The 22,730-nt window shown below is 40.1% G+C and overlaps 1 protein-coding gene across 3 annotated transcripts; it reads right to left on the bottom strand.

Annotated features, from left to right (window-relative positions):
- Nucleotides 1-1,395: 1,395 nt before the first annotated feature.
- slc2a3b (solute carrier family 2 member 3b) lies at nt 1,396-16,436 on the bottom strand. Of its 3 annotated transcripts, none has more exons than XM_034697280.1 (11): nt 15,997-16,436; nt 15,204-15,338; nt 11,742-11,846; nt 11,146-11,306; nt 10,491-10,731; nt 9,518-9,680; nt 9,166-9,353; nt 4,599-4,703; nt 4,406-4,507; nt 3,698-3,901; nt 1,396-3,593 (listed from the first exon to the last, which is right to left on the bottom strand). In XM_034697280.1, exons 2-11 carry the CDS (start codon nt 15,225-15,227, stop codon nt 3,336-3,338), a joined length of 1,551 nt encoding a protein of 516 aa, XP_034553171.1. In that variant the 5' UTR covers nt 15,228-15,338; nt 15,997-16,436; the 3' UTR covers nt 1,396-3,335. The 3 variants fall into 3 exon arrangements, with proteins under 3 accessions (XP_034553171.1, XP_034553170.1, XP_034553169.1); XM_034697279.1 differs by lacking the exon at nt 15,997-16,436 and adding an exon at nt 15,520-15,621; XM_034697278.1 differs by lacking the exon at nt 15,997-16,436 and adding an exon at nt 15,496-15,572.
- Nucleotides 16,437-22,730: the final 6,294 nt, after the last annotated feature.

Here is a 22,730-nt window from a genome sequence, read left to right on the forward strand (position 1 = left end):
CTGTTTATATCCCCCAAAGCCTGATGGGAAATCAACAGCATGGTGATTTCCAAAATAAAGGTACATTTTGTTAAAGTTACATACAGTGTATCAGAAACTTTTTCAATTCCACCATCAATATTGTACATACTTTATTTCCTCTTGTCCCTACATTTTCTGTTTCACACAAATGACTTGTCTCTTTTGTATGGAGGCCCTCATCAGACATGTGTAACAATGGATACGATTTTTGATCATTTAGTGTGAAGTCAATATCTATTGTAAACAAAGAAGAAACAAATAATAATTAAAGCTCCTGTGAGGAACTTTCTGTTTGCATTGATTTTGGTGCCCCTTGTTGACAAAGAGGTATGTCTCAACTTTGTGTTGTAGTACTCAAGACTGGTCTTGGTCTCGAGACTGGTCTAGTGGCCGCTTATTTAAGGGGCCGCTTATTTAAGGTCTCGGTCCCGTCTCGGAATCGAAAGCATTTTCACTCGGTCTTGTCTCGTTCTCAGACTGGGCGGACTCCATCTTATATATCTAGACTGGTCGAGACCACCACTGATGCACTCTTTGTCCCTGTCATTACTGTGATAAGAGAAAAAAATCAACTTAAGGAGTCAAAAGAAAGGCAACAAAGACAAAACCAAACCTTCTTTGTTGCTGTCAATAGTATTCAAAGCAATTTTAAATAAAATAAACAGAAGTATTTAACTCTCATGATGATTTCCATTGATATATATGGTCTTGGTCTTGACTCTGTCTTGATCCCTAAATGTCTTGGTTTTGTCTTGGTCTCGGGGCACTTTGGTCTTGGTTAATGTGGTCTTGACTACAACACTATCTCAACTATTAGCAGACTTTGTCCTGTAGGCAGTGTTTTCTGATGAAAAACCTTGATGCGCTTTATCAAAACAGGATAACTATTACTCATTATGAATCTTGGTGTTTAATAAGTCAACAAAGGCTCACACAGCTTAATGTCTTTCACTTTGGCTGACAACTTCCCTACTGCGATGGTTATGTGCAATAAATAATGCCTTCTTAGAAATGATCAGCTTTGTTGCTATTGGTGCTAAGGTTTCATCAAATGATGGCAAGCCATACATTTACTTGGAAATTCCACTGCTAAGCATCAACAGCCACTGACAGAAAAAAATACCACTCATAGTATTATTTCAGTGTCGCAATGTGTAAAACTAAACAGGTACCTGAGGTTTTGATGCAGTGCAGAAAAGGGAAAGGAGTTACCACAGTGCAGAAGTAGGAGTCCTACAGACATCAGACAGTTCTCTCACACTTCTACTCAAAGGAAGTACTGCAGCTACATTAATCATTCATGATAAGAAACTTTCTTTGACTCATGGTGTCACAGACAAAAAAACCGTTAAAGCACATAATTCAGATCACACATTCCCTTAAAAGGTGGCACATTTTATTTCCTTTTCAGTTTCTCAAAGCAAGCATCACTCATATTATTACAGCAGGCGAACAGAAGATGTTATAAAAGAAAAATAATACAGTAAAGGTCATGGCTTTTCTGACTCACTCACACTCAGCCTGTGTCACTTCTCTGCCTCCTGTGACATTCACCATAGTAACAGTATTTGCGGAGTGCAAGACAAATCAGTGGATGTAACATTGATGAGAATGGATAATGAGAAACAAATAACTGCCAAAACAATGCACACACCTGAACACACAGTATATTTACAAGCAACAGAGAGGCACAAACATAAGCAATCATTTGGAAGTAGTCCGACTGCAAAAGTGCAAATGAGACACTACTAAGCTTGAACATGGAAAAGTGCTTCCTAATGAACACGTGAACATCCAGAGGAAGATACAGATGTACAAAACACTGGCATAATACTTATAAGCATGTAAACTGTGCTGTAATAGTTGATCACATGGCAGTAAGTGGAGATTGTACAATATATACACATGATTTCAGATCATTAGAAACATATATTTATATATATATATATGAAGAGGCATTTTTGTGCGTTAACCATCAAAGCGAACACAATCCATATAGTGTTATTTAACGTTATCCCACATGGCTAATATCCTTTTAGACTGACATACCTGTGGTTAAGTAAATATTATCAGACTTATACAGTATGTGTCAATCTATCCCTCAAATAACTGTGAAATACTGGCAAGCATTTTTAATTTGATATAACACTTTTTTATATTTTGTAAGATATTATATTTAATGAAAGCTACTGCTTTGTATGGATAACATCAAAACGTTTCAAGTACAGGGAAGGATCAATGCATTTCTATACCTTAAGAGTCAGAAATGAAATATACAGTGTAACACAAGTAGCCACCTGAGTTTTGTGTCCAAGTGCGGTAATGCTACTATAAAAAGTTATGTTTTCTGACATTCAGTCTGTACCTTGTAATAAAATAGAAAACCCAAGAGGTTAGGTTGTGTTTTTTCAGAGCAGAAAGCCTAAAACAAGACCTTGTTAAGGCTGGACAGTGCTTGACTAGACCTAAATCAACTAAATCTCAATACCAACAATGTAGTTGATGCAGACAGAGCTAATTAAAACTATGTCCTTGTTGTTACTTGTTATTATCAGCACAAATGCTGCTGAATTCAAAGACACTCCAACACAAACGTCCTCTTTTCTCAGGGACAATGTGCTACAGGATAAGAATAGGTATTACTTGTTTTCTAAATGCTTACATGTTTTTTTTATTTTAAAATCTGCAGCACCTCCTCCATGTTTATCCTGCCAACTTAAGGCAGCATGACTCCCTCCCTCTTAGCAGCAAGGCACATCAGCAGGCAAACAGGACAGGAAATCAGTCTTTTTCTTTTTTTTTTTTTTTGGGTCAACCTACAGAGGCTCCAAAACCGGCTTTTCAGGCTTGACCTCAATACATAAAACCCCCAAATCCTGCAACCTTTAAACAGTGGGGGGTAGCTGAGGACCTGGGACTTAACACTGAACATATGTTGATCCTCTTATATGGCAATATGCACAGAGCTGGCCCTGGGAATGTCAACAAATATTAAGCACCAGTAATTCAGTTAAGTTTGACCCATGTTTTAAGTAGGATTACTGGGAATTCTGAGAAATGTTTAGGCATTTTGTAACAGGGCATATTTAAAGAACACACATCATATAATTTAAAAAGGCACTCTTAAAACACATATTAAAACGACTAAAACCTTACGTCTGTGTTAATGCACTAAGGTGGCTCTTTCTAGAGAACACCACACATCTCTTGCATTATTTCTGAGTTAGGATATATAACTCCTCACAATCTCTATTTGCTTGAACCATTCTGCTTTGTAAGCTAAGTCTTCCTTAGAGATCTAAACATCTTTCTTTTTACTTCTCTGGAGGCACATCCACCATCGGGACCTTTTCCGTAGGCGACATGGGTGCTAGGTCTTTGTTCTCTGGCAGGCCGACCACCATAGCCTCGGGATCCGTGGATGTGGCGGGTTTTCCTGCACCGGAAGCAAATCCCTGGGCAATGTCATCAAAGGTCCTTCCTTTGGTCTCAGGCACTCGCAAGAATGTGAAGATGAAGAACAGGATGAGGAGGACCAGGAAGATGATGAAGACATAAGGACCACACAGTTCCTGAGTGATGAAGGGGAAAACATTTGTGAGCATATAAAAAACCTCATACTGCTTGTCCAGCTAAATATTCCTTTGCAATATGTTTTGTGGAAATGTGTTCATACCGCCAGTTTAGGGAAACCTAGTCCCACAAGGAAGTTAGCGGTCCAGTTGGAGAAACCAGAGACAGCCATGGCAGCCGGCCGGGGCCCCTGGGAGAAAAGCTCTGCCACAATGAACCATGGGATGGGACCTGGACCCATCTCGAAACTGGCAACAAAGCCGAACACAGCCACTATGGCCAAGTAGCTTAGAGACTCGTTGGTCTTCTGCTCAGAGAGAAAAACAAAAAAATGAAGATGCATTAAGGCTGAAAACCTCTCAGATCAAGAGAAATCAGTTATCCCTCTCTACAATGTGCTGGTGAATCACAGGAGCACATTCAGTGCAAGACTCATCCCCCCTAAATGCACCACAGAACGCCACAGGAAGTCATTCCTGCCTTTGGCCATCAGACTGTACAACTCAGACTGTACGACTCTACTGTGCAATATCCCTGCCACTTTAAGATCCTTGTATATATTTCCTTCATTCCCTAGCGCTTGCGTACATAGATAATTCTAACTATTATGCACTTCTGTATATACTTAAATATTATTTTATTTTATTTGATCTTTATTTTATTTTATTCATATTTATATCTTATTTTATTCCTTCTTCTATTAATATTTTGACTTTCTTACATACTGTTAATACAAGCTTTGTAATGACCGGAATTTCCCTCCGCAGGATAAATAAAGTATTTCTGATTCTGGTTCTGATCCATCACTCACCACCAAAGACAGAGAGATGGTCATAAGGAGGGCGCAGACTGCCATTCCAGCGAGGCCAATCAGGTGCAACGTCCTTCGTCCAGCCCGTTCAACCAAGAAGAGCTGGATTTGAAACAAAATTTTTTAATTAATATCACAACAATTCAAAATCCAAGTTGGTATTGAGACAGAAAACAAGAATTCAGATACTTACAGAGACAACAGTAAACACAGTGTTGACCACTCCAGCTCCTATGGTGGCGTAAATGGGCTGAGTAACACCGGCGTCCTTAAATATACTAGTAGAGTAGTAAAAGACCTGACAGAGGAGAAAATGGAGAGGTTAGATTTTTAATACGTTGAATGGAATTACATTACAATAAACCTGAGTGAAGGAGTCTCAGGTTGTTAAGAGGCAAAACAATAAGCTTAATGTGGCCAATCACATGTGAGGATATAGGATATAGGTGACGGAGTGGAGGCTGTGTATCGTGGCTACATCTGTTCCTTCTGAGAGGGTTAAGGTTCTTCTCAAAGACAGGGCAAATACTCACTGAGAGTAGAAATCAGATCAGCCCATCCAAGCTGAGGCATCAGATTTTTCTCAATGCCAACCTGAACTGAGGACATTAATAATGTTTGCTCGAGTTTGGTTCTGTTTTCTGGTTGCTTGAGTTTGGTTCTGGTTCTGTTTGCTTGAGTTTGGTTCTGGTTCTGTTTACTTGAGTTTGGTTCTGGTTCTGTTTGGTTCTGGTTCTGTTTTCTTGAGTTTGGTTCTGGTTCTGTTTTCTTGAGTTTGGTTCTTGTTCTGTTTGATTGAGTTTGGTTCTGGTTCTTGTTCTGGTTCTGTTTGCTTGAGTTTGGTTCTGGTTTGGTTCTGGTTCTGTTTGCTTGAGTTTGGTTCTGGTTCTGTTTGCTTCTGTTTCTGGTTCTGTTTGCTTGAGTTTGGTTCTGGTTCGGTTCTGGTTCTGTTTGCTTGAGTTTTGTTCTGGTTCGGTTCTGGTTCGGTTCTGTTTGGTCCTGGTTCTGTTTGGTTCTGGTTCTGTTTGCTTGAGTTTGGTTCTGGTTCTTGTTCTGGTTCTGTTTCCTTGAGTTTGGTTCTGGTTCGGTTCTGGTTCTGTTTTCTTGAGTTTGGTTCTGGTTCGGTTCTGGTTCGGTTCTGGTTCTGTTTGCTTCTGTTTCTGGTTCTGTTTGCTTGAGTTTGGTTCTGGTTCTGTTCTGGTTCAGTTTTCTTGAGTTTTGTTCTGGTTTTGTTCTGGTTCTGTTCTGGTTCGGTTCTGGTTCGGTTCTGTTTGGTCCTGGTTCTGTTTGGTTGAGTTTGGTTCTGGTTCTTGTTCTGGTTCTGTTTGCTTAAGTTTGGTTCTGGTTTGGTTCTGGTTCTGTTTGCTTCTGTTTCTGGTTCTGTTTGCTTCTGTTTCTGGTTCTGTTTGCTTGGGTTTGGTTCTGGTTCTGGTTCGGTTCTTGTTCGGTTCTGGTTCGGTTCTGTTTGGTCCTGGTTCTTATTGGTCCTGGTTCTGTTTGGTCCTGGTTCTGTTTGCTTGAGTTTGGTTCTGGTTCTGTTTGCTTGAGATTGGTTCTGGTTCTGTTTGATTTAGTTTGGTTCTGGTTCTGTTTGCTTGAGTTTGGTTCTGGTTCTGTTTGCTTGAGATTGTTTCTAGTTCTGTTTGCATGAGTTTGGTTCTGGTTCTATTTGCTTAAGTTTAGCTCTGGTTCTAACCCTAACCCTAACCCTAAACTTAATCCTAACCCTAACCCTAATCCAAACCCTAACCCTAATCCTAACCCTATAACCCTAATCCAAACCCTAACCCTAATCCAAACCCTAACCCTAACCCTAATCCTAACCCTAATCCAAACCCTAACCCTAATCCTAACCCTAATCCAAACCCTAACCCTAACCCTAATCCTAACCTTAACCCTAATCCTAACCCTCATCCAAACCCTAACCCTAATCCTAATCCTAACCCTAACCCTAATCCTAACCCTATATCCCTAATCCATCCCTAATCCTAATCCTAACCCTAACCCTAATCCTAACCCTAACCCTAACCCTAATCCAAACCCTAACCCTAATCCAAACCCTAACCCTAATCCAAACCCTAACCCTAATCCTAACCCTAATCCAAACCCTAACCCTAATCCTAACCCTACCCCTAACCCTAACCCTAATCCTAACCTTAACCCTAACCCTAACCCTAACCTTAACCCTAATCCTAACCCTAACCCTAACCCTAACCCTAACCCTAACCCTAATCCTAACCCTAACCCTAACCTTAACCCTAATCCTAACCCTAATCCTAATCCTAACCCTAACCCTAACCCTAACCCTAACCCTAACCCTTATCCTAACCCTAATCCTAACCCTAACCCTAACCCTAATCCTAACCCTAACCCTAACCTTAACCCAAACCCTAATCCTAACCCTAATCCTAATCCTAATCCTAACCCTAACCCTAATCCTAACCCTATATCCCTAATCCAAACCCTAATCCTAATCCTAACCCTAACCCTAATCCTAACCCTAACCCTAACCCTAACCCTAATCCAAACCCTAACCCTAATCCTAACCCTAATCCAAACCCTAACCCTAACCCTAATCCTAATCCTAACCCTAACCCTAATCCTAATCCTAACCCTAACCCTAACCCTTATCCTAACCCTAATCCTAACCCTAACCCTAATCCTAATCCTAACCCTAACCCTAATCCTAATCCTAATCCTAACCCTAATCCTAATCCTAACCCTAACCCTAACCCTAACCCTAACCCTAACCCTAACCCTTATCCTAACCCTAATCCTAACCCTAACCCTAATCCTAACCCTAACCCTAACCCTAACCCTAACCCTAACCCTTATCCTAACCCTAATCCTAACCCTAATCCTAACCCTAACCCTAACCTTAACCCAAACCCTAATCCTAACCCTAATCCTAATCCTAACCCTAACCCTAACCTTAACCCTAACCCTAATCCTAACCCTAATCCTAACCATAACCCTAACCCTAACCCTAATCTTAACCCTAACCCTAACCCCAATCCTAACCCTAACCTTAACCCTAACCCTAACCCTAACCCTAACCCTAACCCTAATCCAAACCCTAATCCTAACCCTAACCCTAACCCTAACCCTAATCCTAACCCTAACCCTAACCCTAATCCTAACCCTATAACCCTAATCCAAACCCTAACCCTAATCCAAACCCTAACCCTAATCCAAACCCTAACCCTAACCCTAATCCTAACCCTAATCCAAATCCTAACCCTAATCCTAACCCTAATCCAAACCCTAACCCTAATCCTAACCCTAACCCTAATCCTAACCCTAACCCTAATCCAAACCCTAACCCTAATCCTAACCCTAACCCTAATCCAAACCCTAACCCTAATCCTAACCCTAACCCTAATCCAAACCCTAACCCTAACCCTAATCCTAACCCTAATCCAAACCCTAACCCTAACCCCAACCCTAACCCTAATCACAACCCCTGGTTCTGCTTGCTTGAGTTTGGTTCTGGCTCTGTTCTGTGGACATTTTTGCAGTTTTTTGTTAATTTGTACAATAAAAAAGTTTGATTCAAATACTAAACAAAAGTAAGAATGGTTTTGTAACAGAATCAATGCACAAAATTATGCAATTATAAGGCTTCTCTTAAAAACAGCGTACGTTATTGGGACTTCAACACACAAACCATTAGTTTTTTGAAAGTTAAGGGAAAATATATGGCTTCAAAAGATCCTAAATTACGAGCCGTTCAGGAGTCGAAAGAGCCGGCTCTTCTTTGGGAGCCGAGTTAAAAGAGCCGGCTCTCTGAAAAGAGCCGAACTTCCCATCACTCAAGCACATGCTTACTACCATTTGCACTCTTAGTTGCCCTTGGAACTATTTGTATTGTAAAATGTATCAATGTAAATACTTCAGACCTGTACCATAGTGATAAACAGTTAACACTTCAAATTGAATCAAGTAAATACCACTTGTATACACTAAAACAGAGGGCCATTTCATTCCTTGTGGATTCAACATGACAGCATTTATACTTTTCAAGTAATTGATCTTAAACGCTTTCAGAAAATTAACAGTAGCAAGACCGAAGAAGATAAAATGCATGGTGATATAAAAACTAGATTAGTTTAGCTGTGAGCTTTTGAAATAATTACACAAAATACACATGTATGGTGTCTTTGGTAGTTTCTGTTGTCATTATGATATAAAAGAGTAAACACAGTTGTTTGACAATAAATTGCTTCACCCAACCACTTACCATCAGTGAAAAAAATGTTTTTCTCTTATCATTCATATTCTCTGAAAAATGGCCAAAAAAATCACAAATTCTACCAGGGTATGTAAACTTATGAGCACAACTGTATATGGTTCTATACCGGTCAATGGGTTCATCTCATGAATGCTAACTTGTCTGTTAGGGTTTAATCAATGTTGCAGCCTATAGCCAAAAGCCACAGCAGCTTAACTGTGATTGTCAGGTCAGACGCAGCAATGGCCAACACATTTAATCAGCCTGGTTACATGACCTTATTGACAAAATATCTATTTAATACCACTGTAATGTCTATTTCCATTGACCCTCAGAGGCCCAGCTTATTCTGTTCAATCACCACTGCCTGGAGCACTGATGCATCCCTTGTTATGTGCTTGTCAGAAAAATGTGCCTTGCAGTGAATGCGCCTTTAAAGATTTACGAGTGCCCTCTCACTTTACATAGGCTGACACTTGTTAATTACATCACTAACACTCTGCTCTATTATACATTGATGTGAACTCACAGCATTGATGCCAGACAGCTGCTGGGAGAGCTGCAGGATGATGGCGATAATTATGGGCTGACGGTAGTTTGGAGAGCGGAAGAGTTCGAGAATGGTCACTTTCTTTTCCATGGCCATCTTCATCCCTTCCTCTTTCATCTCCTGAATGTCATCGTTCACGTCTTCATGACCTCGAAGACGCACCAGTGCTATGGGGGAAGAAAGAATGGATGAATAAAGGGGAAGAGGCAAGTCTACAGAAAATGATCAATCCACAAATCATCTAAAAATTCACAGGTCATTCTAGTGTTGGTAGTATTTAAAAAACAGGTTAACATCTTTTTAAGAATTTGTAAACTGTCTCAGAACAAACCTTTTCTTGCCTCTTCCTCCTGGTTGAGAACAATGAGCAGATATCTGGGGCTTTCAGGGCAGAAGGGAAGCATGATGGTCTGCAGTACGGCGGGCAGGATAGTCAGAGCCAACAGCAGGGGCCACAGAGTGTCTGAGCCGAGCAGAGACTCTAGACCGAAGATCTAAAAAGCAAATTTCAGTCAGTGTAGGTCTGATTACTTTTTTCTGACCAAAAACAAGAGAGACAAAGACCAGTATGAGCTTCACAACTGAAGTACGTCATGCAGCTCTGCTACATACTTCAGCTATCTCACTTTAATCAGTGTAATGTCCAATTATCAGTCACGTGACCTTATTCATTAAGATTTAGAGATAACGAAGATATGTGTAAAATTTGCTAAAGTTGAGTTTACATTTTTTATATATTACTTTGCTTGGATAGTAAGAACTTTATCCTTATTAAAATGGTGATACATGCTTCTTCTATGATGTTTTTTATTTATTTATTTTCACATTCATTTTAATAAGTTGTTTTTCTGTCCACAAGTAGAAAATGTAGTATTTTTTTTTTTTTAAGTTATATTTTTTGGCCTTTTTGCCTTTATTTGATAGGACAGCTGAAGAGAGACAGGAAATGTGGGGAGTAGTGAGGGGGGAAGACATGCAGGAAATGGTTGACCGGCCGGGAATAGAACCGGCAACCCCTGTGACGAGGACTGTAGCCTCTGTATGTGGGGCGCTTAGACCGCTAGGCAACCAGCCCCCTGAAAATGTAGTATTTTGGAAAAAATAATTTAGCCCATAGCATTATGATAATGCTGTTTAATAGACCTGTTATTTATATATTTTTTATATATATCATCAATAACTTATACATTAAGTGCTTCAAGCAAAGCTAGTATATTAAATCTGTGACTGCAGATACCTACAGCATCTGCTCTACCAAATACAAAAAGCAACACTGACATAGTCACCATATCTCAGCATCATACCTGCGCCACTAAGATGCCAATAACCACACCAAGCTGGTGCAGCGTGCCGAAGGCTCCTCTTACTGCAGTGGGACTGATCTCTCCCACGTACATGGGGGTCAGACCAGTGCACAGACCGCAGAACACACCAATGATCAACCGGCCGATAATGACAACCTCATAAGATCGTGTCACAGACGACAGTCCCATCAGACCCCCGCCGAGGACAGCCAGGATGTTAGCCAGCAGCATGGACTTACGCCTGGTGAAGAGAGAGACAGAGAGAGTTAGTGATGAGTATGGCAGGACATTTTGTAAAGCACCTGGTGGACTTGCTTACGCCCATTCAATGTCACAAACAGCGTTACAAAGTTTATCATGACTCCACACACAATAAGGGGATTTCTTCATTTCTCATGTTTCGTTTTGTACAATTAATGGTTCAAAATCAAAGATACATCATTTGCTATCTGTTATGATGTGGAGAAACAGCATTTCATCATATTTTTGATGTGACAAACACTTAAACAACTAACAAACACTTTCAGATGTAAGGAACATAAACTGGAAAACTTGCCACACTTACTTTTCCTTGGAACTTGGTCTTTTTCATCATGTCTCATTTTGTTTTGAACCGTATTACTTCATTGCAGTTATTTACAGCTGATTTTCTCACCTGCCAAATTTGTTGACAACTGCTCCGACAGAAAAGGACCCGATCATCCCTCCTACACTAAAGATGGCAACAGCAAAACTCCAAACCATGGTGTTAGTGTCACTGCTGAAAGGCTCCCCATACCGCTCCGTGGACACATTCTGGAAAAACCTGCGCAGTTTCTGTCAAACAACAGAAAAGAGTGTCAGGCTTATAGATGTCAACTTTGAACAGTGATTCAAGTGATTCTAGCAGCTTGTGATTGGTGTGTTTTTAGGGATTTCTGATGCATCCACATGAGGGCAGTATAGCTTTGTGCAGTAGAGTCCAGCAAAACTTTAATGTAACAGAACTCCGACTGTGATTAAGGCTACTTTTTTAATCAACGCTTCACAAAAACTAATTAATAGTTGATTATTATGTATTATTTGTAGCTATGAAATAAATCTGAAAATGTCAATTACGATCAATCTCATTTTTGTTTTTTGCAATTCATATTAAACCAGGATATATGCCGACCTCCTAGGAGGATTTCCAAATACCACAGTGCATAAAATGACTAAACATCAATAACAAGAATTAGCTGTGTGACCAGCATGCTGCAAACACACACACACCTGCTCTGGTGCATTGATGACCCCTGTGTTGTAGCCGAACTGCAGTGATCCGATGACTGCAGTTGAAACACAGTAGAGCAGGTAAGGTGTCACCTTCTTCTTGGGCTGTTCAGAGACAAGGACACAGAGAGGTTTGGTGAATTAAAAACAATGAGCGGATGGGCTTCATGAACAATCATGCCCTCAGTGTATGTGTGTGTGTGTGTGCTGAATATGGCCTGTTCCTGGCTCCACAAAGCTCCTGTTGTTTATAGTGACACTTGTAACTCCACACAATGAGCCTTTCTGCATCTGCCCTCCCTCCCTCCCTGTTTTCAGCTCTCTGCATTAGCACACTCACAGCACTGCTGTGAGGGCTAGGTGTTACAACACAGCTCTGGCTCCATGATTTGCAGGTCTGAGGTATTTTTCAGCTAAGTAGCTAAAGACACCTTGAGAGAATTAGACTGAATCCTATTGTGAGCATTTTTCCCCGCTGGTTTCAGAATTAAAGTGGGCTTAGCTCGTAATAACACGCCAATACACGCAACATTAATCTCCAACATTGCAGGGCCTGCAGGGAAGATAGATTTGCAATATGTTAAAGTATCCAACCAGGCTGAACTAAACAGAGTAACTGGTTCAAATGAGGTTATAGTTTCAAGTAAAGCACATTCAGGCTTCTTGCCAAAAATGGAAATCTCAGCTAACCCAGTGACTACAGCTCTTTTAAAATCACTGTAATACACAAACTCTCGAAGAACTTTTGCAAAGGTGATTACTTGCATGCAGAGTCCAATGGTCAAGCACTAAAAAGGGCTAAGCCATTTTAATCATCCAGTTAAAACCTTGCATTTTTTTGAAAATCTAACCCTGTTTAAACCCCACCTTGGATTTAATGATGATGTTGTTTTGTAGATTTGTAATCACTCAAAAACAGACGCATGTGTAAAGACAAGAACAATGGGCTTTGTCCTGGCTTTAAGTGAACATGATACGACTATCTGTACTGATAAAGTTTCAAATCCCTAAAACATCCTCAAACAGACACACTGCCTCAACACGATCATTATTTAAAAATCACAAGCGACTTCAAAGAGTTAACCCCTCCAGAAATAAACTGTTCGTTCGTTCTTCTACTGATATCATCTCCTGCTATCTGAGGGGGCTGTTATCAGGGTTCCATTACGTAACAACATAAATAATCGTACTGATAGGTTTTTTTGGGATAACAGTCACAGAATATTTTGCTACAACCAGATAATCAGCTGTAATCAAGCCCCAGCTTTGTTTCTCAGTAGGGCATCGTGACCGTGCCCTATTAAAAAGACTAAAACAAGCTGAGCACACTGGTGTTGAAGACTACGAACATTTTGTGACTGACAGACGGGGTGACGCAGGAAGTGCTGCAGACATGATAAAGTGATGATGAGAGGGAAATACAGTGAAAGAGAGATACAAAGCTCTACCAAACAAGTGCTTAATGAAAAGGAGATAGGGAGCATTTAAAAAAGAAAAATGAGCTAACACTTAGAGAAGATATCCACATGAACATGTTAAATCTATCAAACAAATTCACTGCAGCAACATTTTCAGCATGTTTGTCTTTTTCTGTCAGGATTTTACAAACTAAGGATGAAAAACATGTTTTGCCCAGGGTGTGGCAAACTTTACCAGAAGAGATTAGATGATGAAAAAGTGCAGGAGGGTGTGTTGTGATGTTGTGTATTAGCATGTGAAATGGACAATTGTATCTGCAACGACCTGCTGGTGTTGAGTAAGAATGTGTAAAGACTATAGCATTGATAAATCCACCTCTTACCATAATGCACACTCCAGTAAGGGAGTGGATGACTGAGTAAGAAGCGTCATGTGTATGAACAGACATCTAGTCATTGTTACGGTGGCCCTGAAAGGCAGCTGAACAAACATTCCATGACTCCAAAAAATATTTCACTGAGCGACATAATCAATTCTACTTAATGCTAAAGGGTAGAAAAAGAATATATATATGTTTTTTGATTTGTTTCTGCATTACACGAGAAGTGTTTGTGTTTCATGAAATAATTTTGCAACTTGTCTTTGCATTCCTTGAAAGACTTCCCCCTTTTTTGTGTGTTCAGTTAAATATTTTTGCGTTTTGTGAAATGTTTTTTGCAGTTGACCTTCAGGGCCACCATGCAAATAATGAACAATAATGTTACTTAATACGAACTTGTGATGTTTTAAGTGCAGTAGAAATGTTTGCAGTAGAACATTCGGTGTAGCATCCTGATAAAACAAGTTACAATTCAAATCTAAATGCAATTTGTTACTCATCAGTTGAAACAAAAGCACAAAACCTGAACTCTTTGAAAACATGCTGGTTTAAAATGTGTTGATATTATGTATGACTTCAAGTTGTGAAACTGTCTGCTCATGAAGACCATGTGCCCTATTTGGAAGCTCCAGAAGTGATACTATCAGGATCTTGTGGGGAGATTATTGTGGCACAGCTGTTATCAAAACTAAGACTGACATTTGAACCTCAGCTTCTACTCTCTTAATGTTGTGATTCACTCTGCTTCAAAAGTTTGCCCTGCCTCCAGTTGTGGAAACCAATGACTTGACACATCCTTTTGCATATTTCTTCCTGCCTCTCTGCCACTCTCTCTCTTATTCAATACCTTTTTCCCAGGGTGACTTTTACATCAATCCCTTTGGTCATTTTTTATCTTTCCTGCAGGAAAACCAAAGAATACAGCAAACAAATATTTTGGGGGTGTTGGCTCAGGTTCATTGTGACTTGGTGTGTTGTTGCATCAGTGCAAGTGGCTTTGAAACATTTAGAAATCACTATGAAAAGGAAGTAGTGGCTTGCAGCGTGTTTTGAAACGGCCTCAAAGAGGCTTTGCAACAGCTTGAATAAGAGGCAAATTTTCAGTCACTTTGAATGTTGTATCCATAATCAAAATCAATATTTGACTGACTACACTACCTGTGTTGCATGTTATCTCTAGCACCATGTATTTTCCTCTGTAGTATATATCTTCTTTGACACGTACGGTCATTGCTACACTAGTCTCTGCCACTATTTCCTCATCCTTGCTCTCTATGCGGCGCACAAATAAAAGCAAGAAACTAGAACACGCTCAAGTTCAAACTTGTCACCAAAGGGTACTGTCTACCACTCTTTCTCTCTTAGTCATGTCCTGAAGTGCTCGACTCCCACCACTAGCTTCTGCTCATGCCAGATAGGAAAAGTACAGAATTGCCAGCCTGTGACTCGTAAATAACATGCTCTCATTCATTAGGAGGTGTTTGGCTCAAGACTGAAGCTCAGGGTAAAACGAACAATGGCATAGATGATGATGCTATTTCCCCAGAAAACACAGAGTTGTGACAGACTGAAACAACGGTCGAAGGTTGAAATTAGTTTCAAATCAAGAGATTCATGAGCAATAACTAGAGCTCATGCAGCGAGAGAAGTAAGAAATGTTTTACCTTATCATCCTCCATCCGCTCCATCTTTGCTGCACGAAAGAAGATTGATCAGATATTCAAAGAGCTTTTGACGAGAACCACTCTCAGACTGAGCTGCCTGTCAGTCCTGTTCTGAAGACAACCTGTGTAAATACTCTGGAACAACCCAGAAAACAAACACATTAGCAGGTACTTATAGTCATGTCAGACACAATTATTACTTTTTTGTCCTCTCAAAGAAATGTTTAAAGAATTCTAAAATGTAGGAAATACATTAATAATATTAATAAAACCATGATCCTATAGCCCATACCTGCAGACTCAAAAGTGTACACACCTTCCAGACTCAGATGTTGCAGAGCACTCTGTAGCTGCTGAAGGACTTTTCTACACTCACTGAATTCAACAGGAGTCAGTGCCCAAAATGACAGCAAACCCCTCCCTCTGCTTCCGTATTCACCCTCCTCCTCTGCTTTCTCCAATTATGAATTCATAAGAGAAAAGTGATGCAACTCCCCATTTTCAAATTAAATTACTGTTGCAGTGCTTCTTTTTATCAATACAGGGCATAAAATAGCTTCCGAATTGGCTGCAGAGACTACAATAACACACAGTGTACGATGAAGCAGCAGGTGATGCTAGATCAGGTGGATTTTATGAAATGTTTCATGACGCGCAATTTGCATTAATTGTAATAACGTGGATTTTACAATACAGAAAATACATAAGGCTGCTGAAGTTTACAAATTGAGGTTGTTGTTTGACAGTGACACATTAAAAAGTTATTGATAAATACAAATAAATGTTTGTTTACCGTTATGTGTGATGTGTGCCAGCCCCGTGTATCCAACAAACCATTCTTCTCCTGCCCTCTTTTTATATTAATTGTTTGGTCCTCCCTTTTATCTGTGTTTTATTGTTACAACTGGTACGACTTCACCGGCACGTTTCAAAGCCTCCACTTCTCTCTGACTCATGATTGGAAGATCCAGTGTGCGTAAATACGTACGCAAAGCCTCCCATCCGGCCGAGTCATTTCGGGTTCACTCGTCTAGTCTCTCCTAATGTTGGTTGCAGCGGCGCAGCAGCGTTTCCGCCCAGCTGAAGGAGGGGGACGTACCCTGCCGGGCGTACAGTACGGACCAGTGGTGAAGAACAAACGGTGCCGGTGAAAGAAGTCTCTGTGCTGCTGCTGGCCCGTCGGCTGGCCGCCGGGGGCGCGAGAACAAAAGGCAATGTGCACGTAGCTCTGATACAAAGCCTGGTCATGCAGAAATCATGAGACCGACTCAGTGGGTGGCAAACAAACGTGGAGCCCTCCTAATTTTTCATCAACTATGTCTAATCTTCGCAGCCCACATAAATCCCAGTCAGGAATTTGACAGGTTTTCCAGAAATATAAGAGGCCCAGGGCCATTTTTAAATCCACCTTGCAGCACGTTGGGCTGCTGTTTGTTTTGATCCTTGAGGCAACTCTTTACATTTTAGTGTAGTTGATTGACAGCTGCCAGGAGGCCAGACACTTGAGTTTAATCTTGGATTTGGTTGACATTCTTGCATTTAACACTAAATATAAATACATTTCTCCTTTGGGTGTTATTTTAGATTGAAAACAGAGATTCTTTAGACCAGTGGTTCTCAACTGGTCTGGCTTCAGGACCCACCATCACCCCTTAGCGATAAGCTGTGACCCAAATCAAGGAAAACATTTCAATTTATCAAATTGATTTAATATAAAGATGGTGCTACTTGAACCTGAGATACAGAATATCAGATTATGCCAACACACAAAATAAACAAGTGTACTGGTAAACCCAAAAAGACCAGCAAGTGGCAATGCTAGAAGAAGAAATATGCCCTTCCACACTCTTTTAGCTGCGTTTTAATGTAAAACAAAAAGTGCATATTAGGGACACATGGTTTCAAGAATATTATGCACAAGCATGAAACAAATAAGTCTAACTTGTGAGAGCTAGTTTCAAAGAGATTCAATGAATGTAGTTTTGGTATAACAACATGTTATAACAAAAATTATGCTATTAAAAGAGAGAAGAGTGTTTTGTTTCCAAATGCCGCTTTAATTTTGATGGCATCATACTTTAACTTGCCAACACCTTGGTGCACACCAAGGTTATTATAGTTAACGAAAACTAACGAAATAACGAAAACGAGAGGTGAAAAAACATTTTCGTTAACTGAAATAAAAATAAAAACGAGGCTTCACAAAAAAAACGAAAACTAACTGAAACTGTATTGTGAGTTTACAAAACTAACTAAAATAAACTAAAATGATAGAGAAAATGTCTTTAGTTTTCGTCTTAAACTCAGCATTTTGAGTGGATATGTAATAAAGTCAGAGACTGATCGGGTGGACGTCTCTGCTCTGCTCTCTGCTCTCTGCATCTGCGCGGGAGCGCGCCGAACGGAGCCTGCAGCTGACAGGCGCGCGCACTCACAGCGAGGCAGAACTGCAGGGGGATTAAATCGAGACGAACTCTCTCGCTCCGACTACCTGCCCTGTTTATAACCGTTCCTGTGTGAATGCCCAACAAGTAAGTATAATGAGACGGAGAACTGACTTTTCCTGTCCATAAGCATTCACGTGTGTTAAAACTCCCGAGAGAGAAAATAGACGCCATGAGCGCATGCGTCATCTCATATTATTAATCACCCATATGATCCTGTTGATTATTGATTATTAGTATACTTGTAGTGGTAGCATCTGAATCATTATCTCTGTATCAATGATTATTGTTTATTGCTTATTTTATTGTTAAAGATGTATCAGTGAGTCACCATATTATTTAACACTATAGAGGGTCAGTAATGCTAGCCTAAGTGTCCATATTGTGACCATCACCCTTATGTTTGTGTATTATTTGATGTGTTTCCGACCACACTCATACCTATTCCTCTGTGGCCTCATTGGGTCTGCTGAACTGTTGTGCTGTACAAGGAGAATATTCACTAAACGGTTAAAGCTCCCTCCTGCCTCCTGTCCAGTGTGTTCTGACCGACACCCCAGGGAGAGTACTATCCTACAGAGTATCCACCAGTATTCCCTATTTTTTAGGATATGAATTTTTTGTTTGTTTTCTGCCAGTTTCACTTCATTTGGCTCATTCGCACAAGCAGGCACACGTCCACACTTTGCCTGCAGAGCGTTAATGGCAGCGAAAGTCAGGAGAAAGCGGCAGAGCCCCATTTGGGATTACTTTGAATATGACTGTCTCTGATAGGAGTAAGTGCCTTGCAATGGAAGGTGATAAAATATGTTGAAAATATGTTTCTCAAGGGGGAAAATCCCACTAATCTTAAAGTCCATTTGAAAAGCTCACACAAGACGGCTAACCTAGCATACCTTGTCAAGGCAAGAGAGAGCGGCCAGGCCCCTTACCCTGAAACAGAAGCTAACCCCCGGCCAGGCACACAGGCAAAAAAGACTAAAACTAATACTGAAACTAATAAAAACTAAACTAAAACTAAGCATTTTCAAAAAATAGAAACTAAACTAAACTAGCAAACCCGCTTCAAAAACTAATTAAAACTAAACTGAAATTGAAAACAAAAAGTCAAAACGAAATAAAAATAAAAACGAATGAAAAATGCAAAACTATAATAACCTTGGTGCACACAACACACTGAGGTTTTTGTCGTCCTTTTTTTTATCAATATAATAAAGTCCATCTTTAATGTAGTCGCTGTATTATTTGCATTTAGCCATGCTTATTTCTCATAAGAAAAAAAATACTTTGATTGTCCTCTTCTACACTGTAAAAAGCACGGTGTCACAATTTTTATTTACATTTTTTTTCCCCAGACGAAGGCCCGCGACCCACTCAAAACCAGTCCGCGACCCACTTTTGGGTCGCGACCCACCAGTTGAGAAACACTGCTCTAGACAAATATACAAACCAAAATAAACAACATTAAGATGTGTATGCATCTTTTGTGTCAGACACGTTCTGCAAGTACTAAAGCCAAAAACACTGCCCAACCCACAAGTTCACACAAGAGTTATACATGTGAGTTTAAGTTTTTTTTTTTATTTTGTTACATCTACAAGGTTAATGTTGAATTAAACTGTCAGAGCATTTTATTTCCAACATGAAATTTATAGGAGTTAATCACAAAGTCACCTACTTACAGTTAACTCAATACAAACATAGAGTTTAGAGATGCTTCATCAAATACTGGATTAAGTTTACAGGTTAATGAAAAGTTCAAAGGACCTGACCTCTGTGTGGTCAGTGCAAAATATGAAAAACCTTCTTAAAACAGCAGTAATAACTGATGGAGTATTTATACGTATTTCATTTTACTAATTTAAGTCAAAGCATTAACTATGCTAGCTAACTTAAAAACAGCTGATGGTTGAAGCCAATATTAAGGGGTTGTTTTTGTGATCATATAAACTAGCCTGAAGCGGAGGCGCACTCTGGCTTTTTGAAGGGCAGGGGGGAAAATAAATAAAAAGGGCACCTGGTACACAGCTACAGCTACAGCTATGAACATGTAGCTATGTGGCTATGCTAATTAGCGCTAGCACTTATCCATGATAAATAAAAATCATCCACTCGATCTTCAAATCTCCAGACGTGGGGAGTAAAACCGACCTTTGTGTTTATTAAGACAGCCTACAACTAGCATGCCTCCCTCCTAAGCTCCTTGTTAGCACACGTTTGTGCAGGTAATGAAAAACAGAGGGGGGATTCAGTATTATTTTATACAGTCTATGGGCTGAACAAGCTCCGAGCTCTGACTCCGTGACAGACCGGATATTGTTGTTACGTAACAAAAACACGGAAGTCTGAAACGGCTCGTTTTAGACAAATTAACAGAAAGGTGGAGAAATCAGAACAGGGGCAGAATGGATTTTTTTCATTCTCGGGGGGTTTGTAGACATGCCAGGGACACATATTTCAGGTAGAGAACCATTAAAAAGTCAATTTTGCATGATATGTCACCTTTAAGTTCAGCTGTCTTACTCCAGAGAAGTCTATGTAAGTGAGCTCTGATACTAATTCTGGAAATGTCCATACCCCAATTTGTGAGACAGCGCCCTTTGGTGGCGAGATATAACGAGTGTGCCAACCAACCTGTGTGACAACCAACCCCGTTCTCCCCTACATTTTGTTGACTTTTCTCAGTAATTCCTCACAAATAATCTCCACAAATATATTTTAAATCTGAATCTTGCACAGGGCACCAAAATGGCTAGGGCCAGCCCTGTGACACATTAAGGGGGTCTCAGATGTTCTCCCCCAGGAAATTATGAGCAGCTAACACTTCATTCTCAACATTCTGGTGAATATTCATGCAACAATAGAATAGAATGATGTAAAAGGAAATGCAAAATTCCAGCCTTAAAATGTCTGATTATTAATCGTCTAATTATATTTTAACATTCATCAGAGTAAAGTGATGTTTGACCTCCTAGGAAAGGTTGGTCATTTTAAAACTGTGTCACCTTTTTGAATTCCAGTAGCTCATTTATCTACATATTGCATCAGTCTTTTTTTTTACTCCGATAAGACAGGAAAAGAGTCACTCTGATGCAATATGAATGTTGTCACAATGACGGAATTAAAACGTCTTTAAAGGTGTGAGGTTCCTTCCTTTTCTGTGTAACAGTCCTAAATGAGAAACACTTCTTTCATTCCGGTGTGACATGTCAGGCGTGACACTGTCAAGTACTTCAGGAGTAAATCAAAAAGAGAAACTAAGAGAGGAAGGGACGTGCTGGTGTTCTGATTCACGTCTGAGTCTTCACAAACTACTTAAAACATCCCTGTCCCATCTGGATCCTGTGAGCTGTTGCTGAGGAAACCTAGCATCCCTCAGCAACCCCTCCGGGGACCTGGACTGAGTGAGCAGATCAAATTATGAGACATCTGCAAACACAGAAACACAGAGACAGAAACAGACAGATTGAGAGAGCAAAGGAGGAAGTGAAGAAAGAGAGATGCATTTGCATTATCTCCAGATTCTTAGTCACAGACACAACACACCACTTCCCGCCATGGCCAAAAAAGGAACGTGTGTACGTGTGTACGTGTGTAGTTGTCTGTTTCTTATAAGAAAACAAGATATAAGAAAACAAGAAAGAATAAATATAGAAATGTTGTTCCATGTCAATGTTCATTCCTCTGACTCCTGCTGCCAGTTCTACACACCCTGCAGGATGAAGTCAACAAGAGGAGCCTGTTTCTCTTTTTGTTTGGATTTTTGTGACAAAAGTGGACAGAAAATACATTTTCTATATAAAGTATCTCTCAAAAGTGAGTACACCCCTCACATTTCTTCTAAAGCTGATGCACAAGAAAGCCTGCAAACAATTTGATTAAGACAAGCAGACTAAGGACATTTACTGAAACCATGTCTTGTGGTCTGATGAGACCAAAATAAACTTATTTGGTTCATATGGAGTCAAGCGTAGGTGGCGGCAACCAGGTGAGGAGTGCAGAGACAAGTATGTCTTGCCTACAGTCAAGCATGGTGGGGGTCTGGGTCTGCATGAGTGCCGCCGGCACTGGGGAGCTACAGTTCATTGAGGGAACCATGAATGCCAACATGCCAAAAACTGGGCCCCTGCCTTGCCAAAGGAGCTGAGGGTCAAGGTGATTGAGGGGCCAAGCATGTCTCCAGACCTAAACCCTATTGAGCATCTGTGGGGCATCCTCAAACGGAAGGTAGAGGAGCGCAAGGTCTCTAACATCCACCAGCTTCGTGATGTCATTATAGAGGAGTGCAAGAGGACTCCAGTGGAAACCTGTGAAGCTCTGGTGAACTCCATGCCCAAGAGGGCTAAGGCAGTGCTAGAAAATAATGGTGGCCACACAAAATATTCACACTTTGGGCCCAATTTGGACATTTTCACTTAGGGGTGTACTCACTTTTGTTGCCGGTTGTTTAGACATTAATGGCTGTGTGTTGAGTTATTTTGAGGGGACAGTAAATTTACACAAGCTGTACACTGACTACTTTACATTGTATCAAAGTGTCATTTCTTCAGTGTTGTCCAATGAAAAGATATAGTTAAATATGTGCAGAAATGTGAGGGGTGTACTCACTTTTGTGAGATACTGTATCTTGACTTCAAAGTGACCTTTTCTATTTGCTAACTCAAAACATGATTTGCTCTACAACTAGATTATAACAAATAAACATGCACCTTCAACAATCTGACCAATTTTTTATTTTTTTTATTTAAGAAAATTATTATTTGTTTATGTTTCTGTATGTTTTTTGCATATTTGGCATTATAAACCTTTCTGGCATAATATTATAGTTCAGGGTCAACAGAGTTCAGCTGGAGAGCTGTTAGAGAGTTATGGAGTGGTGTGATAGAAGTTCTTAGCAAGTTTTACTTTTTAAAATGTGGTGCTTCAGTGCCCTGTTCTGTTTATGGCTTGCCATTGACACATGTTGGCACACCAACCAACCTTTAAACTCCCTCCATAGTAGAGTCAATATTCTTTCTCTCAATCTTTGAAAAGTAGAAATATACAGATTCAGATTTATTTGAGGTTACAAATCTTTTCTTTT

Source organism: Notolabrus celidotus, chromosome 12 (genome assembly GCF_009762535.1).
Source record: "Notolabrus celidotus isolate fNotCel1 chromosome 12, fNotCel1.pri, whole genome shotgun sequence".
NCBI classification, from domain to species: domain Eukaryota; kingdom Metazoa; phylum Chordata; class Actinopteri; order Labriformes; family Labridae; genus Notolabrus; species Notolabrus celidotus.

What these genes read in the sequence shown, in the direction of transcription:
- slc2a3b (XM_034697280.1), bottom strand. Translation starts at nt 15,227, where the DNA reads ATGGAGCGGATGGAGGATGATAAG. An exon ending in TCATCAATGCACCAGAGCAG is followed by an intron (nt 11,307 to 11,741) that starts GTGTGTGTGTGT and finishes GTTGTTTGACAG; the next exon opens with AAACTGCGCAGGTTTTTCCA. An exon ending in TAGGTTTCCCTAAACTGGCG is followed by an intron (nt 3,594 to 3,697) that starts GTATGAACACAT and finishes TTCATCACTCAG; the next exon opens with GAACTGTGTGGTCCTTATGT.